At 42.1% G+C, this 19434-nt stretch overlaps 1 protein-coding gene across 2 annotated transcripts in view; it reads left to right on the top strand.

Moving 5' to 3' along the window:
- The window catches only part of arap2 (ArfGAP with RhoGAP domain, ankyrin repeat and PH domain 2), a 78867-nt gene that overhangs the window by 41992 nt on the left and 17441 nt on the right, over nucleotides 1–19434 (top strand). For both annotated transcript variants that reach the window (XM_060874650.1, XM_060874649.1), the window contains exons 16-21: nucleotides 12534–12678; nucleotides 13060–13162; nucleotides 14074–14272; nucleotides 17607–17670; nucleotides 17762–17925; nucleotides 18007–18219. In XM_060874650.1, the coding sequence (XP_060730633.1) occupies nucleotides 12534–12678; nucleotides 13060–13162; nucleotides 14074–14272; nucleotides 17607–17670; nucleotides 17762–17925; nucleotides 18007–18219 (888 nt within the window). The remainder of the gene's footprint in view (nucleotides 1–12533; nucleotides 12679–13059; nucleotides 13163–14073; nucleotides 14273–17606; nucleotides 17671–17761; nucleotides 17926–18006; nucleotides 18220–19434) is intronic.

Below are 19434 nucleotides of genomic sequence, written 5' to 3'. Positions count from 1 at the left end.
TTATTCTGTGTGTGTGTGTGTGTGTGTGTGTGTGTGTTTATACGTATGTTCTTGAACATGCACTGTTGGTTTGCACACCACCAGCATCTCAGCACACACTGTCTAAAGTGAGTGACAGGTTTGGAATTGAAACCTCTAATTTCTGTTTAGTTTGTGTTTATCTCCTGTCTCTTGCTCTAGCCCCCCCACAGCACGCACACACACCCACACACACTCTCTCTCTCTCTCTCTCTCTCCCTCTCTCTCTCACACACACACACACACTCCTCTTTCCTTTCTTTTGTTCTCTCTGCTCTGTTCTGCAATACTTCACAAGGTCAGAGTTCTAGCAGCTTTGTTCCCTGTGATTTTCTCCTGTCCTCCTCTCATCTAATCAAACCCCCCTCTCTCTTTACTTACACATGGATTCTTTCAGGTTCATCAGTGTGCCTGATGTCTCTGAGCTCACTCAAGTGGAGCTGACTGTTAATGTTCACAAGGATGTACATAAACTGCTGGGCTGTTTTATTAGTTTGTTTTACATTGCTTTTGAATTATATTACCCATGAAATTGTGTGCGCACGAGAGTGTGTGTGTGTGTGCGCACGAGAGTGAGTGTGTGTGTGTGTGCGCACGAGAGTGAGTGTGTGTGTGTGTGTGCGCACGAGAGTGAGTGTGTGTGTGTGTGTGTGTGCGCACGAGAGTGTGTGTGTGCGCACGAGAGTGTGTGTGTGCGCACGAGTGTGTGTGTGCGCACGAGAGTGAGTGTGTGTGTGCGCACGAGAGTGAGTGTGTGTGTGCGCACGAGAGTGAGTGTGTGTGTGCGCACGAGAGTGAGTGTGTGTGTGCGCACGAGAGTGAGTGTGTGTGTGCGCACGAGAGTGAGTGTGTGTGTGCGCACGAGAGTGAGTGTGTGTGTGCGCACGAGAGTGAGTGTGTGTGTGCGCACGAGAGTGAGTGTGTGTGTGCGCACGAGAGTGAGTGTGTGTGTGCGCACGAGAGTGTGTGTGTGCGCACGAGAGTGTGTGTGTGCGCACGAGTGTGTGTGTGTGTGTGCGCACGAGAGTGAGTGTGTGTGTGTGTGCACGAGAGTGTGTGTGTGTGCGCACGAGAGTGAGTGTGTGTGTGTGTGTGCGCGAGAGTGAGTGTGTGTGTGCGCGCGCGAGAGTGTGTGTGTGTGTGAGCGCGCGAGAGTATGTGTGTGTGCGCACGAGAGTGAGTGTGTGTGTGTGCGCGCGAGAGTGAGTGTGTGTGTGCGCGCGAGAGTGAGTGTGTGTGTGTGCGCGCGAGAGTGAGTGTGTGTGTGAGCGCGCGAGAGTGAGTGTGTGTGTGCGCGCGAGAGTGAGTGTGTGTGTGTGTGCGCGCGAGAGTGAGTGTGTGTGTGTGTGCGCGCGAGAGTGAGTGTGTGTGTGTGTGCGCGCGAGAGTGAGTGTGTGTGTGTGTGCGCGCGAGAGTGTGTGTGTGTGTGTGCGCGCGAGAGTGAGTGTGTGTGTGTGCGCGCGAGAGTGAGTGTGTGTGTGTGTGCGCGCGAGAGTGAGTGTGTGTGTGTGTGCGCGCGAGAGTGAGTGTGTGTGTGTGTGCGCACGAGAGTGAGTGTGTGTGTGTGTGCGCACGAGAGTGAGTGTGTGTGTGTGTGCGCACGAGAGTGAGTGTGTGTGTGTGTGCGCGCGAGAGTGAGTGTGTGTGTGTGTGCGCGCGAGAGTGAGTGTGTGTGTGTGTGCGCGCGAGAGTGAGTGTGTGTGTGTGTGCGCGCGAGAGTGAGTGTGTGTGTGTGTGTGCGCGCGAGAGTGAGTGTGTGTGTGTGTGTGCGCGCGAGAGTGAGTGTGTGTGTGTGTGTGCGCGCGAGAGTGAGTGTGTGTGTGTGTGTGCGCGCGAGAGTGAGTGTGTGTGTGTGTGCGCACGAGAGTGAGTGTGTGTGTGTGTGCGCACGAGAGTGAGTGTGTGTGTGTGCGCACGAGAGTGTGTGTGTGCGCACGAGTGTGTGTGTGCGCACGAGAGTGAGTGTGTGTGTGTGTGCGCACGAGAGTGAGTGTGTGTGTGTGCGCACGAGAGTGAGTGTGTGTGTGTGTGCGCACGAGAGTGTGTGTGTGTGTGTGTGTGCGCACGAGAGTGAGTGTGTGTGTGTGTGCGCACGAGAGTGTGTGTGTGTGTGTGTGTGCGTGTGCGCACGAGTGTGTGTGTGTGTGTGTGCGCACGAGTGTGTGTGTGTGTGTGTGTGCGCGCGAGAGTGAGTGTGTGTGTGTGTGCGCGCGAGAGTGAGTGTGTGTGTGCGCGCGAGAGTGAGTGTGTGTGTGCGCGCGAGAGTGAGTGTGTGTGTGTGCGCGCGAGAGTGAGAGTGTGTGTGCGCGCGCGAGAGTGAGTGTGTGTGCGCGTGAGAGTGAGTGTGTGTGTGTGTGTGCGCGCGAGAGTGAGTGTGTGTGCGCGCGAGAGTGAGTGTGTGTGTGTGTGTGTGCGTGCGAGAGTGAGTGTGTGTGTGTGCGTGCGAGAGTGAGTGTGTGAGTGTGTGTGTGTGTGCGCGCGAGAGTGAGTGTGTGTGTGTGTGTGCGTGAGAGTGAGTGTGTGTGTGCGCGCGAGAGTGAGTGTGTGTGCGAGAGTGAGTGTGTGTGTGTGCGCGCGAGAGTGAGTGTGTGTGTATGTGTGCGTGCGCGAGAGTGAGTGTGTGTGTATGTGTGTGCGCGCGAGAGTGAGTGTGTGTGTGTGTGCGCGCGAGAGTGAGTGTGTGTGTGTGTGTGCGCGAGAGTGAGTGTGTGTGTGTGTGCGCGAGAGTGAGTGTGTGTGTGTGCGCGCGAGAGTGAGTGTGTGTGTGTGCGTGCGAGAGTGAGTGTGTGTGTGTGCGCTCGAGAGTGAGTGTGTGTGTGTGTGTGTGTGCGCATGAGAGTGAGTGTGTGTGTGTGTGCGCATGAGAGTGAGTGTGTGTGTGTGTGCGAGAGTGAGTGTGTGTGTGTGAGCGCGCGAGAGTGAGTGTGTGTGTGTGAGCGCGCGAGAGTGAGTGTGTGTGTGTGTGCGCGAGAGTGAGTGTGTGTGCGCGCGAGAGTGAGTGTGTGTGTGTGCGTGCGAGAGTGAGTGTGTGTGTGTGCGCACGAGAGTGAGTGTGTGTGTGTGTGCGCACGAGAGTGAGTGTGTGTGTGTGTGCGCGCGAGAGTGAGTGTGTGTGTGTGTGTGCGTGCGAGAGTGAGTGTGTGTGTGCGCGCGAGAGTGTGTGTGTGTGTGTGCGCGCGAGAGTGAGTGTGTGTGTGTGTGTGTGTGTGCGAGAGTGAGTGTGTGTGTGTGCGCGCGTGAGTGAGTGTGTGTGTGCGCGCACGAGAGTGAGTGTGTGTGTGTGTGTGCGCGCGAGAGTGAGTGTGTGTGAGTGTGTGTGTGCGCGCGAGAGTGAGTGTGTGTGAGTGTGTGTGTGCGCGCGAGAGTGAGTGTGTGTGTGCGCGCGAGAGTGAGTGTGTGTGTGTGTGTGTGCGCGCGAGAGTGAGTGAGTGTGTGTGTGCGCGAGAGTGAGTGTGTGTGCGCGCGAGAGTGAGTGTGTGTGTGTGCGTGCGAGAGTGAGTGTGTGTGTGTGCGCACGAGAGTGAGTGTGTGTGTGTGTGCGCACGAGAGTGAGTGTGTGTGTGTGTGTGAGAGAGAGTGAGTGTGTGTGTGCGCGCGAGAGTGAGTGTGTGTGTGCGCGCGCGAGAGTGAGTGTGTGTGTGTGTGCACGCGAGAGTGAGTGTGTGTGTGTGTGTGTGTGTGCGCGAGAGTGAGTGAGTGAGTGTGTGTGCGCACGAGAGTGAGTGTGTGTGTGTGTGCGAGAGTGAGTGTGTGTGTGCGCGCGAGAGTGAGTGTGTGTGTGTGTGTGCGAGAGTGAGTGAGTGTGTGTGTGCGCGCGAGAGTGAGTGTGTGTGTGCGCGCGAGAGTGAGTGTGTGTGTGTAGTCTGTTATTACTGTTTGGAAATTACACAAAAAAAAATACAGATGAATTTATTTTATTTTATTCAGTTGTTTTCTCCCAAACCTTCTGTTGGTTGCTGCTAATACTTTTGTATCAAGGGCACTAGTTGTTATTGCCTTGGCCCTCTACTGTATCTGTTTATTGATTATTTAATGGACTTAGTCTCTGCGTGTGCTTTTTTTTTTAAACCCAAAAAGCCTGTAAAGTGCTATTCCAGTGCTCTATTTTGGATGAAGTGAATGCAGCCACATCTGCCCTCTTATAAATCATGCAGCATTTTTCCGATGTGCACATATGTAGGTGCAGGGATCACACACACACACACACACACGCACGCAAACATGCACACGTCAAAAATAACATAAAAGCCACGGATGTTCTCATTGACTTGACTCTGTGAGTGTGTTGTGCTTTTAAGCAGAGGCATTTCCTGAATGAACCCCTTTTGATACATGCAATGCTCTATGTGATGGAACCTTCAGCAATGAAAGCCTCTGCAAGTCTCTGTTCTGTATAAATATTAGATTAGGTGTATTTTAAGCACAAATTGAGCATGCAAGTGTGTTCAGGGTCTTACTTGCATGTTTTTATATTTATTGTAGTATGTACTCTGTTAGAGTTAACTTTGTCCTGAAAAAAACAAACAAAAAAAACAAACAAAATACAGCTTTGAAATGTTGCCATGGTAGCTGATACTCAGGATGTCAGAAAACATGAAAATAATGTAAATGCACTTGTGTTTTCAAGGGATTTGTGTTGCTTTTGTGTAAATGTTATTCTTTCACTGACAGAATTGATGTGGTTTAGTCATAAATATGTTGAATATTTTTTTTTTATATCACACCGAAGGTGGAGTGTGATCTAATGTCTTGTTTATCTTGATTAACAAAAAGTTTTCACGTGCGAGAAAAAAACAACAAGAAAACCCTGTGATTGTAACAGGGGGTGTAAATATATCCAATAGATATTAAAAGTAAAGTTATCCCATCCATATCCCTGTATATAGTTTTGTGGTGAAACATTATCCCCTGGACCATGTGGATCTGTTCCTTCTGCTGGATATTGTTTATCTGTAAGAGTTAACGAACAGTTATTAAGTTAACAGCCAGGAGAAGGGAAAAGGACATTTAATCAAGCATCACTTTTCAACTGCAATTAAATGTTCCTAAAGTTCGTGGCAGTGCACATGTTTGTGTTTAACTGATGTAATACTGGGGAAATAATGGCAACAAGAAAATGCATAGCAAAAGCATTCCTGAACGTTGACTTTAATATTTCAACCTGTCAGCTGACTGAGGCAGCATGTGATCTAGCATCGGTTAATAAGATATTCAAAAATTCACAAATTTATCTCAGTAGTGTTGGATTCCTGCTTCCATGCTGTGTGCATGAAGTTTGCATGTTTTCCCTGTGCTTCAGGGATTTCTTCCAGGTCCTCTGGTTTCCTACTCTAGTCTAAAGACATGTGGTGTTTGCAGATTGGCATCTTTAACTTCTCCATAGTGTATGAATGGGTGTGTGTGATCATACACTCCGTTCGGCTGGCACCCTGTCCAGTGTGTTCCCTGTCTTGTGGCCCGAGTCCCTGTGGGTAGGCTTACAGGTTCCATGTTGACCCTGTGTAGCAGTACAGAAGATGGATGGGTGGATGGATGGAAATAAAGAAAGTATATAGAAAGTATTGAAGGAGCAGTTGATGCATGTGCTATGTTACTTCCAGGGTAAAATAGGCTTAATTTTCAATACTTCACTATACTATGTGTGTTTGTATAAGTTGAAAGCTGTTTAAGGAGTTAAAACCACTGCAAACCCATACCACCAAACGTCCAAACTAAGGGTAGTGCACTCGACATCGTTAAAATTCGCACAGCTAGTGTAAAAAGTACATGTGTACGAAAGATGAGAAAAGTACATCCGCTGCTTCTGCCTACTCCTGACACACTTCTACTCCTGTGGTTCTTCTTGCCCTCTGGAGAGCTGCCTGTTTCATCCTGATGCTCTACTTCTGCACGGAACTTCTGTACTTTCTGCTGCTGTGGATGCTCCCACATGTATAGCCTAAAGATTGCACTTCCCAAAACAGTTTATACACAGGTCTCTCCCCTGCTTCAGTGGATGATCTCACCCGGATTCTGTGGGTCTATACCAAATAACTGTGTAAAATCTACTGATGCTTATGCTCAACACCCATCAAACACCTTAATACTGTTTGACTTTATAGAATATATATTAATGCTATTATTCCCTATGCCTTTGTTATTATGGTTCTAAAACTCTATCCATCCAGCCAGCCATCCATCAATGTTGTTTAAAGGGCTAAACACTGAATTAAAATCTACATGTGAGCTGCAGTCTTAGCTTTTACTAGTCTGATAGTAGTGGCCCTAAGGACTATATTCCAGATTGGCAGAAGAAACATCTAGGACAAAAGTTCTTGATATATGGGCAAGAGACCCTGTCCCATAAAAGACACAACAGCATGCTCACTGTTGTCCTGTTGTACGATATAGCCATTAGAGAGGTTTTCTCTCTTCAGATGTATAGGTGATGCTGCCTTGTGGTTATGGAACTGGTTTCTAGGCCTATGATGAGGAACTGTGATTTACAGTGAAATGGGATTGGCTCCTCATAGTCAGCAGTTCACAATTTTTAAAGTTTCTTTAGCTGTCCTCTAGCTCCATTACCACTATTGTTGCTGATGAAGCCCACCTCTATTTTATTATTTACAGACCTGCATTTTGAGCTGTGCTTTGCAGTATGTTGACCAGAGTGGGTTAATGGAGACAAAGTCTCAGAAAATATGTCCACTTGCAAGTTTGTGTTTGTGGAGCTTTTTATTCAGTTCAGCAGAATGGATGGGGTACTGGGGAAGTTGAGCAGAGCATTATGCAAATAAGTATATCTGCATTGAGGGGATGTGGTAGACTAGTGACTGAGGTGTCGGAATATCGACTGGAAGGTTGCGAGCTCAAATACCAGGTCCACCAAACTGCCACCTATGGGCCCCTGAGCAAGGCATTTAACCCTCAATTGCTCAGTAATAAAAAATGAGGTCTGCCAAAAAAATCTGCCAAATGCCATAAATGTATATTAAGCATTATACTGTGAAGCTTTTTATCATCATTGCATTAGTAATAACTAATTATTATTCACTTTATCCTGGTTATGGCTATGGTTGATCAACAGCTGGTTGAGGAGGACTTGCTACTTACAGCCTGGTGGACAGCCAACATTTATCATGATTAATTATACAACAGTTAGTTCTGTTCCACTGGTTTGATCGAGAGGTGTTTATTGGTCAAGATTGCTTATATTTACTGTAACTGTATCACTAAGCTCATCCGTTTTCGCCTTGTAAAAATTCTTCTTCCTGGTTTGAAACTGTTACAACAGTAGAGATAACGACATCCTCAGCATACATGGTAAATATAGTTGACTTTTCAGGGATGTAAAATTTGACTTCAAATATTAAAGTGTGACAGATGGAGATGAAAACGAAGATGGGATGCCAGGTTTAACAAAAACATTTATAGCCTATAGAGTGTAGTTTATAAAATAAGCAGAAATTTGACCATATTGTATCCAAAATGGCACTTGATATCAAAAATGATAGAAATATGTTTGTATTAAAGCAATATCACACTCTCAGTTGTGCCGTTTCACTGAACGTTGGCATGACTGTGATTATCTACAGCACTCTGTACAGGAATTTAGTTGATGTAGATGATCCGCATAAACGGATTAAAACTAATATGTAATTGGTGATATGGTGAAGTTTTCTGTAAAGAGACATTTATATAACATTTTTAGAAGAAGTCCCCAGTGGCAGTGCTTTGTAACTCTAAGCAGTAGGGTTACAAGTTTATAGCAGTTTGTTTACTTGCCCGAAGACATTATGGTTTTATTTTGTCTCCACAGCCTACATAACCAAATCCATGGATACGGCCACCAGCGTTTATCGGCAAGAGACTGCCATGTGCAGTCACAGAGCTCTCGTGTTCGATAGGATGTGATTTGCTAGAATTGACTTGAAATAGCACTGAACCTGAGAATTGATGCCAGTAGAGCAAGATCAAACTACTCTACACTCTTATCAAACTGTCAGTCACACCCTGATAACCTTCTGATTACCCAGCATGCTTCTCCCTCTCTGATCCTCTCTCACTTCAGTGTGTAGGAACTACCAAGGACTAGAAGTAAGCAGTAAAGGTGATAACTCTTGTGTTATCATGCAGTTCAGGATTTAAATTTTTTAGTTTTGACTGGTACTTTCACTGGTAAGGAAAGAAAGGAGGGGAAACAAACAAAACAAAAGGTGTGATACAGAGCTGGAATCTACCACATTGCAGGAAACCTAAAGACCAGAGTGGATTGACATGTGGAACATGGCAGGTCATTGTTTAGCTTCTCTACTTAACCTTAATTATCACTGGATATGCCCCAAAATGTCACCCTGTAAATTATGTCAATAATTTAAGTGAACGCACAGATGAGAGACTGGAAACGGGGCAAGAGATATTAGGTCCGAAAGAGGAGAGTTTTCACAGACTTATAGATTTTTATTTTTATTTATTTATTTTTTTAACAGTTTATGGTCTGATGCTGAACTGACAATGTTGCGTGTTTAAAATAGATGACAATGAAAACGTGACGTCTCATCTGTTAGTCCGTGGGGCGAATCAAAAGCACTACAAAACCATCCCTTCAGTTGTTTTCTTTATAATCAATAAGCCAATCATTAGTGGTTACACATACAATGTTGTCGCTATTCAGCTCTGTTAGGAACGTCACACTTCAGTAGTACAACCGAAAATAAAGTGACCTCCTGTCTTTGGACAGTGCTTCATCATTGTCAGTGGCCTGTTGCATCCTCCACATTATAATTCTGCAATCTGATCCAGCCTTTGTTTTGAATCAGTCTCGGTGCCATTTCGAGTGGGAGATATGCTTACGGATACTGATTATGTGCTGATGAAATAAATACCACACACACTGCAAACCGAAACCCTGCGATTCAGCAGGACAGCCGCACGAAATGACTGTTGATAGGAAATACCATCTGTCCCTTCTATGGCATATCCCAACGTGTGCAAACGAGAGCGTATCTATTTCCGTTGCTTGAAAGAGTGTTGATGTGTCTGTTTGTGTTCCTGTTTTGGTGACAGGTATGCCACTTTCCAAATGTCATCACTTGGAATCTTTTTCTTTTGTCACGTTCATTCTCTGCACCTGTTAATTTGTGGCACCACAGAGCTGCTGATGAATGCGTTTGTTCTTCTGCTTCAGGAAACCTGGTAAATATCACTTGTTGTGCCAGTCACTGTTGTGTCCTTCCTTCCTTTTTCGCTCATTCAGTTTCACACACACGCACACACACACCCACACACACACCTTTCTCAGTCTTTCGATCATTCATTCGTCTCTTGTCCTGTCTTTCAGCCTATTAATAAATAATTTTTTCCTGGTTGTATGTAAGGATGTACTAATGTCTTTGATACGACTAGGTGGGACGTGTCTCCGCGTCCTGACAGCAACAGGAGACGCGACAATGATAGCTATGCCCATTCATTTAACATTTGCATTCCGTTTATGATAAGCTCATAAAACTTTGGGTGTAAAAATGCTTCCCAGTGCACCTTTAGTAAGACAGTCAGCACCTGGTTTATTAAACCATCATTCTCTCTGTGTCATTAAGCTTTATTCAGGAGTGGATCATCAGCATATTGCTAAGAAATGAACATGCATGTCTGATGACAGCAGAGGTCTGTTTGATGTAGAACAGAAATTAACAGATGGCAGTGGGAGTTTGTGTGTGACTTTGAAATTTAAAATTGAGTAGCTGTGGTGAACTTGCAGTGATGGTAATACACACATGTGGTGCGTGGTTCTTAAAATGCTGAAATCGCTGCAGCTTTTTATAGGAAGGAAGTGATTTTTTTCCCCCTCCTTTTCTATATTATATGCTTTAGTGATAGAGGAATTAGAGCAATAGCATAAGAACAACCGAACAACCTGGAGCTTTTTGGTTCCCTAAACAAGCTTTCAGTTCATGGTTCTTTTTATAAAAAAAAAAAAAAAAAAAAAAAAGGACCAAGTGTCCATTAAAACAAAATTAATTATTGATTTTAGACCTTTTTGTACACGTCCTTTAAGCTGAGTGCATGCTACACAACTTTTAAAAAGTCTCAGAAATGATGATGCTTTTACAATACTTAAGTCATTTATTTGTTGGGTGTACCGGTGCACAAACAATTTTACGAGGATGACATGCGCACACTACACAATCTTTCTCCTGGAGAGATTTCTGCTGAAGCATGACCAATCCCCAAATCCTGCTTTCTCAAGAAAATAAACACCTGCACTGTTTATCATGCTTTTTTGTGACTGTCAGTATTTTGTATGGAAACAAAAAAAAAAAAAAAAAGAAACGAGAGAACATTTTGGTCGCGGAGCCATGGGCAGAAAGAATGGTCTGTACTGCAAAGAGAACTAGAGTTGTAGCTTTTTTTTTCTTTCACTTTTGGATTAAGAAAATCTTGTTACTGAACTGATCACACTACATGAGTGTTTTCTGCTGAACTGGGGAAGGGCAGCCGCCTAGCACCAAAGCCAGACCAGAAAATGGGGATAAAATTATTATTAAGACCAATATGACTGTGTGTGTTTTAATGAACAAAAGAGAAATCAAATCAATATTTGGTGTGACCACCCTTTGCCTTTAAAACAGCAGCAATTCTTCTAGGTACACTTGCACACAGTTTTTGAAGGAACTCGGCTGGTAGGTTGTTCCAAACATCTTGGAGAACTAACCACAGATCTTCTGTGGATGTTGGCTTTGTCACATCCTTCTGTCTCTTCATGTAATCCCAGACACACTGGATGGTGTTGAGTTCAGGGCTCTGAATCATCACTTCATGCTGATTTGAAGGCAAAAGGTAGTGACACCAAATACTGATTTGATTTAGATTTTTCTTTTGTTTGCTCACTTTGCATTTTGTAAACTGACAGAAATAAACACTCATTATTTATATTTCTGAAAGCATTCTTTGTTTACAGCATTTTTTCACACCTGCCTAAAACTTTTGCATATATATATATATATATATATATATATATATATATATATATATATATATATATATATATATATATATATATATATATTTATATATATATATATATATATATATATATATATATATATATATTTATATATATATATATAAAATATATATATTTATATATATATATATATATATATATATATATATAATTTGTATATATTCAGATTTTTTTTAGATATTCTCATTTGAACATAATAAACTCATGACCCAACGAGTAGTAGCATTTTGTCTAATTTAATATTTTCCATTGCTCTACAGTCGCAGCTCATTAGCTGAAAACATGGTTTGTTGGTGTATTTTTGCATACACTTGTATTCCATTTTTCAAACATTGCTTTGTTGGAAAAACATCATTGGAGTTTATTTATTGGTATTGTGATGTTATGTACTGTAACTCAAATGATGCTGGCTGTTGTGTAAATCTGACAAGCACTTTAGAACACACTCAAACACACTTCTCTGGGGTTTTTTAGGGGTTAGGAATGTTATGTAACTCGAACAATATTAGGTATTGTATAAATCAGAAAAGCACTTCAGCACACTGGCACACTGACTTCCTGTTTCAAAAGGAAACGCATCAACATGTGGAATTACAGCTCTCATGCAAGGGATTTAACCAAATAACCAGATTAACTCCAAATTTCATAATGGATCACTAGTTCTATCGGTGGTACTACAATAACGTATGCATTAGTATTTTATGATCTAATGTCACCAGTGTAGCAAAGAAAAGAAATACATAATGCACGGCGTAAAAACAGATCAGTGTATCGGACAGATTCTGATGCCTTTAGCACTTCATGTCACAGTAGATTGCACCAGTGACACTCCTACATCTCAGGATAAAAACTGTAGGGTGCGTGGGGTCACGTGTGTGACTTGTTATACGAACACGATGGAACACTGGGGCACTTTGACTGACCGGCGAAATCTCCAGACCTCGCTTCCATAGAAAAAGTGTGGGATTGTTTGGAACAGCAGGCGGAAATCTGAAATAGCCACAAGCAAGAACCTAGAGTTCAATTGAACAACCAGACAGTGGAAGAGTGGGCTGGGATTGACAGGAAGCCCTTCAGTGCTTATTCGGTGCTGTTATTAGGGCGAGAGGAGGAGTAAGCAGGTAAAGGAAACAATGGCTACCAATATTGTGCTAAGAGAGAAGAAGAAGTGAATTTGCATGGTATGTTCTGCCTGTACTACACAAGACCCATAAACATCCTGTTCTTTTATTTATTTATTTTTAAGGTCATACAGTAGGTTTAAAAACCTCTTTATTAGTTTTATCATTATGAACTGTTTAGTCTCTCACAAAGATTACAAAAACTTAGTCATTACAGTCCATCACAAGTGTGTACTGGTCGGTGTCGCACCGTCCCTTGGCAATTTTTGTACTGTAACGATTGCACACATGCACTGATGGAGGTGTGTGTCATGTACTTTCATCTGTGTTGTCTATTGTAGTTCTGTGTGTTGTTTTTTTCCTTGACCTGAGATGGTGTGTTGATGTCGCAGACATGGTTCAACGCTGGTGCACGCTAGAAGGCGGCTACCTGAGTTACTACGACGGTGAAAAGAGCGCCACACCGATCGGACGAGTGGACATGAGTGAGATGGTGAGCCTGGCCATCAACAGCACGGAGACCATGACAGGAGCAGGGTATGATCATCCGCATCTCTGGACTTCTTCATCTTCCTTTGCCTTCCTTTTCTACCCCCTTCCTCTTCCTCTCCTCTTCCTCATCTTCACAAACTCTTCATCTTTGTGTTTCACTGAATCAGTTTTTAGTGTTTAGAGACACTAATATGTGGGTTGAAAAATCACTAACACCCACATAGACACAAGCTTTATAGTAGAAATATAGTAAAATCATGGTGCACGGATGGTGCACAGGACAAGACTGAGACTTTTGGCCTTCTAAAACTGGAAAAAAACAGCAGACAAACTGACATTAATAGCCAGGTACTTTCCTCTCCATGTGGATGGATGGGTGACTGTTCATGGGTGTGAGTATGGGTTGTAACTTACTTTTCCCCTCAGGGCGGTGTTCACCTTCGAGATCTACCTGGAGTCTGAGAAAATGCTCTTGTTTGGCACACAGACATCAGACACGCAAAAAGCCTGGGTCCATGCCATCACCAAGGTCACCTCTCCCCTCTTTCTCTCTCTCACACACATCTATACACTGTATGTATGTATCTTACTAAACCTGTAATGACCTTCAAAATGATTAAAGCTGTCCCTACACCTATATGTAATACAAAGAGTTGCAGGCTGCAAATTTGTCATGGTTTTGACACAATTCTAGTGTTAGACTAACCATTTGCTAAAAAAATGCATTCCATTGAACCGTCAGAGGTGATGACTAAATCCTAACCCACTGTTCTCTTTAATTCCATTGCAGCATCCGTTAAAGCTGAACTGTGTCTTTTCTGTCATCAGTGTAGATTTGTTGCTACAGCATGCAAAAACGATCAAGTTGGGTTGAAACTGAGGAAAAAAAAAGGGTTAAATTAGTGGTAAATTGCATTTAGTCAACATGTTTCATGTCTCTTCATGGCTTAAAAATAATATTTCAGAGCGATCCAGTCATCATCCAGTCATCACCATTTCTGGCATTTGATTTAAAAAAAAAAACAGATTTGCTTTCCTTTGAGTCAGGACAAAGCAGCAGCTGACATTCTATAATAATCTCTATGTATGTACATGGAAGAGAAAGGTGTTATTCTTCATTTTGTGACTGATGTAGAGAAGTGTCGTGGCTTCAGCTGTTAAAAGTTCGTCTATTTCCTCCCACTCAAACCGAAACTTCCTAAAGTAATGGAACTCATGGGTTAACTAGAGTTTCTCTCTGCTGGAAAATATCTGCCATGCAATTTATGTCCTCTTCACTGTGTCTGGCTGTGTAATGAACTTCAGAGCAGTTATTTTATCTGTCCATCATATTCTGTCAGAAGGATGGTTATTACTTGGTATCTTTTGCTCTCTCCCCATCTCTCTCTCTCTCTCTCTCTCTCTCTCTCTCTCTCTCTCTCTCTGACTGTCTGTCTCCAGTGTTTGGACCCTGAGAGAGCAGACTCTTTGCTGAAGAAGGACTATGATCTGATTGGTCGTTTGTACTATAAAGAAGGTCATGACCTTTATCATTGGAGAAAAGGCTGGTTCTTGTTAGTCGGCTCCGAACTGTTCCTTCATCCCGAAGACGAGCACATAAATGAGATGGTTCTACAGCTCAAACGCCTGCAGGAACTTAGTAAGAACACACAAGAACAGCGATTGTTTCATTAGGGACACCTACCACCGGTTTATTCATCCAGTTTTGTGGCAGTGCATAAAATCAGGCAGATGCAGGTCAAGAACTTGTTGACATTAAAATTCAGAATTGGAAATCTCAGTGACTAATATTTTAACACACAGCACACGGCAGAGGATTTGAGCTAGCGATGGTAAATCAAATAACTGCTCTTTACAGCCGAAAGCATCTCCAAATGCCCAACAGTAGAAGACTACACGGGGTTCAACTCCTGCAAAAAATAAAGTTGGAGAGCCATTTATGTAGCATTAGACTCCTGTCCTATGTACATAGTTTACTAATCATGTTGCCAGGAGTCAAATTTTCCAATCCTTTCACTGATGCTATACATTTAGGATGTGTCCAAATATTGCTTCCTCATTGGCATTCCTTCTGCAAACCACTACTACTCTGTTCCCACATCCGTTTTGGCCAGTCATGCTTCACGCTGCCATTTTTAACAGGTTTTTAACTTGATACATGCTTGGCAGCTGAAGACAAGATTTACAACATTGTTAATCAATTATGTTACAACTGCGTGAAGCGTAATTGAAGGTGATACACAAACAAACCCTGTCCATCAAAAGTTTTAAAACATTGATACATTAGCGTAGCATTTTCCTTGCTGGTTTGCAATATTGAAGACAATCCATTTTTTTTGTTTTGTTTTCCTTCTCAGAATCTTCATTAATGCCTTCATTTAGTTAGGTGGGGTTTTTTTAGGCATGACTCATTGCTCTGCAGGACTTAAAGGTTTGTCGAGTTGGTTGGACCTCACATGTGGACCCCTTCTGTTTTTTTTTTGTTTTTTTTAAGGTTAAGACATCTGAGAAAGAGTGGACTATTGAAAGGCCGATTATGTATGTTGTAGAGTATATATTTATGTAATCCATTTAAAGCATAGCCATGTATCTGATATATAAAACCCTTGTACCTGTGGTAGGATCATAAGGATGCTACATCGGTTATATCACCTCGGAAATGGAGTGTTATCAAATAATACACGCACGTCAGTTTGGGCTCTGATCTTTGTGGGGCTGGAACAGGGACCCTGGAGGGCCGAAGCTCTGTGACACAGGATTAGAGCACAGACATAGCAAAGCTTTGTGGCTGACCTGAGCTTTCTGTGCCCCTGGAACTCTCTTTTTAAAAACCAGACTGGTTTGCTTTGGCATTGACATTGATATGTGGGAAGAAAGCAGCTCATGTAAGCAGTAAAAAGGCCTTGTTCATTTAGTTAATCTGTACTCCATTGTACACTGAAGTGATATAAGTGTTGGGCAGAGACTTGTATCACTTCCAGTTATGGAGTTCTGTGGATGGAGGCATTCCAAATTCAATCTAGAGAGTAACATTAAGCATTAGTGTGAGTTGTCTTTTTCACTCAGTTGCTGTTTTGCACACCACATTTCAATACATCATCTAACTGCTGCTATTACATAAGTGTACATAGGTTTACAAAATGCCTCTTTGTTAGAATCCTCTTTTTTTGCACAATGTACTGTATAATATACTGGTAGGTTCTATTTTGTGTATTTGATTTGTACTGTTTTGGTCCTGGAGAAACGTTGCCTCATTTCACTATGCACTGTGTTAGCTACAGTATATATGTTTGAAATGACAATTAAAGCTTCTTGACTCTCTTCTAAATCAAGAAAAATATCAGTAGCAGAACCATGTTGGAAATTTGTCAGGGTATGTTTATTTAACTGTTTACTCCTGGCTTATCTTGTTAAACAGGGTTAAACAGAATTACAACCTGATGAATAAACTGGGATTTAACTGTTAAATGAATATGGCCCATATTTCTCTTTCAGGATGCAGTACTCAGGTGGGTTGTTGGAGGTTCGGCGTTTTTTTTTTTTTTTTTTTTTCTTCCCTTCTTCCAGAAACCAAAAGCTGATTTGAAACTAAAGGACAGAAGGATCCTGGGGCTAGACTTGTGAGTCAGTGGAACTCTCTTTGTATGTGAACTGCTGGAACAGTCGTCCTTAGAACAGCATAAAAGTAACGCTCATGGGGAACCGAATCCAACTGGCTGAGACCGAGGAAGCAAAGGTGCTGTGTCTGAAAATGAGCCGGGTGACCCACTGGCAGTCGTGCAGCATCCTGGGCTTTGTGCGGCACACAGAATTACTTTGTTTGTATCCTGACTAAAGAATCCCTCCCAAAAAAAAACTGACAATATCTACCACTTGACCCTCGGTTCTGTCCTTGAGAATGCAGTTATTGTTCTTATCTCCAACTGTGTCTAAAGTGCATTGAATAAAATTGGACAAAAAAAAAAAAAATCACCTAATCATTTATAGTTAGGAAATTCAGCACTAAGGATCATTCTTAATAATATGATTCTGCATTGATTTCTGTTGACAAACTACAGAAAACAATAAAGATTCCTCTACTTCTAATATTAATTAATGCACAATGGACATATTTCTGCATGAGCGAATTTTACCTCCGGCATAATTCACTGTAAAGGTTCAAGGAAGTAGGGCAGCATGGAGAGATTGTTATTTTTAATTAATTATGGTCTGCGTTTTTGTCATTTTCAGTTAACTGTACTTAATCAGGTTTATGTGTTAAGCATTTTTTAAAACATACCTTCAACTAAAGCTGTAAACAAAACAAAATCATCTGCTCCTGAAAGATGGCCAGTTAATTAATGCACCTTGTTTTTGCCTCTCACAAGATCCTATGTTTCTGTTTCATTTCTTTCAAAGCTGTATTATTAAAACCAGGGGAATAAGCATAGAATATTCCCCCTTCTTCTTTTTCTCCATATAAAGGATTCTTGTTTTAGATCCATAAATCTAGTAGAGCCAATATATTTAGTGGTTGTAGCATGCTGTATTTCGTGGCTTTGTCTTGCGGTGGAGGATAGGAGGAGAGAGAGAGTGTGGACTCGGAAAGAAAGCAGTGATATTTAGAAGCAGAAGAAGCCAGAGATGAAGAGATTTAAACTGTCATGAGGTGTGCACTCAGGTGTTGAAGGGGGTTGTTTAGTAAATAGGCCAGGGCATTGCGGGGTGTTTGTATGCGTTTGATGAGAATGGTCAGACAGCGTTAGACAGCATCCTCTTGCACATGCTGGGAGAAATAATGACCAGCGACACCAAGCTTTCTGCCCCACTTGTTTCAAACACGAGTTTCACTCTCGGCCAAATGCAAAACACTAACAATATGCACCACGTCTCCCAAAGAATTTCAACTTTTACCTAAAGTATTGGCTTTTTTTTGTGGGTACTTTAATTCCCTTGTTTTATATTTACCCCCTCACTTGTTGTTGTGCTTATAGCTGTCTCTACACATTCAGAAGGAGATGAGAGGATTCAGGTTCTGTTCATGGTTGAAAGTGGCAGGTAATCACTTTTTTATTGCTGAAATGCTATTGCTCTTGTATTTCTTTAGTTTATAATGAGAACTAACTGGGGTTGTGTATACATGTTGCAGGACAATCTACATACATGGCTTCAATAAACAGGACTTCACTCTGTGGCACTCGGCCATCCAGTTAGCTGCTGGTAGAGACGGCACAGCACTAAGCAATCAACAATTGACCAAAAATGATGTTCCTATAATCATCGACAGCTGTATTTCCTTCGTCACTCAATACGGTAATCAATATTTTATGTCTGAGTGTATTTTTATATATTTTTCCTTCCAAACCTAACTTTAACACTGACCTCTGACCCCAGGATTATGTCATCAGGGCATCTATCAGAAGAGCGGTGACCCAAAACGTGTAGCCCAGCTGCTGGAGGAGTTCATCAGAGACGCGCGAAATGTTAAGCTTCGAGTTCAGGTTCATCGATTAGAGGACGTAACAGATGTCCTCAAAGGCTTTCTGTCCAATTGTGAGGATGCTTTACTAGCCAAAGAGCTCTACCCTTACTGGATTTCTGCCCTCGGTTAGTATACTAATGGAAACAAATCTAGAAAAATTTTGTGGTTAGACCTAAATGTTTTTAGAATAATATATATTATACACATCAGTACATATGTTTCTGTTTCTGGTTCATTCTTTGGCACCAGGAGTCATTCCTAGACACTTTACTACCCTATGAACTTTTTTTACTTATCTGCTTATTTAGCTGTTGATTGATTTCCTTCCCATTTTCTCCCTAATTTGGTCATCGATCAAAAATCGCCCACCAGCCAGCTCTCCACTATCATACGACATCCAGTAACTAGGGAAGGTAAAGGTTAACAGGTGTTTCCTCCAAGACACATGAAGCTAGCAGCGTATCACACTCAGGAAAGCAATATTTGCTTCTTTTCTGCCTTCCTGAATTCACAGATGTCCATGATTGGCTCATGTCACTGTAACTGACTGCTATCCCTCCTGTTCTGCTCCCTGGGCTTCTGGCCTTGCATTGGCTATGCCACTTACTTGATAGGACAAACTGTTTTCAGTTGCACCACAGTGTTTCTGATAAATTTCCAAATCGAACATTTAATTTATCATCATTTAGATGATGTTTCTGTGAATTTCCCCAATGTAGGATCAATAAAGTTTCTTTTTTTTTTGTGTGTGTGTAAGTCTATAACAGTTAAATATTTACTTAATGTCTTTGTAGTGGAATGGTATCGCTGGAGTAAGAATTGTGTTAAAATAATGGGTCGGTGACAAAAAACATACAAAAATATTTCACCAATTGAAATGTTTGCTAGTCACAAGTGCCCTATTCATCAAATCGGAGTTATTTCGTCTAAGCTTAAATGACTGTATGATGACCCCTGGTATATGAATCCTGACACATAAATATTCCAGATAGCTTTTAGTTTCATAGCTGTACTGAAACATATATTGTGCTTTTGTCTTTATTGTTAATAGTTTTATTGCTGTAACAACACATCACACTTTGGGGAAAAATAAATTCGCTCAAAGTTCTTTTTCCACTTTTCCCAACTACATGAGATATCAGATGCTGTAAACTGTGTAAGCCAGCAGTTTGTTTGTTTGTATTTATTTATTTCTTTTATTTTCTTTTATTTTATTTATTTATTTTTGCTTGAGTCATTTCTCAGTAGTCTTTACTTGTACTCAGGTATCATTGCTCAGTCCTTTATATAGCACCGTTATATAAGTTATGGAACAGTTACGTACAGAACTGGCTGACGCA

Source organism: Tachysurus vachellii, chromosome 7 (assembly GCF_030014155.1).
Source record: "Tachysurus vachellii isolate PV-2020 chromosome 7, HZAU_Pvac_v1, whole genome shotgun sequence".
In the NCBI taxonomy this organism is placed as follows: domain Eukaryota; kingdom Metazoa; phylum Chordata; class Actinopteri; order Siluriformes; family Bagridae; genus Tachysurus; species Tachysurus vachellii.
This window is presented reverse-complemented; position numbering and strand designations above follow the sequence as displayed.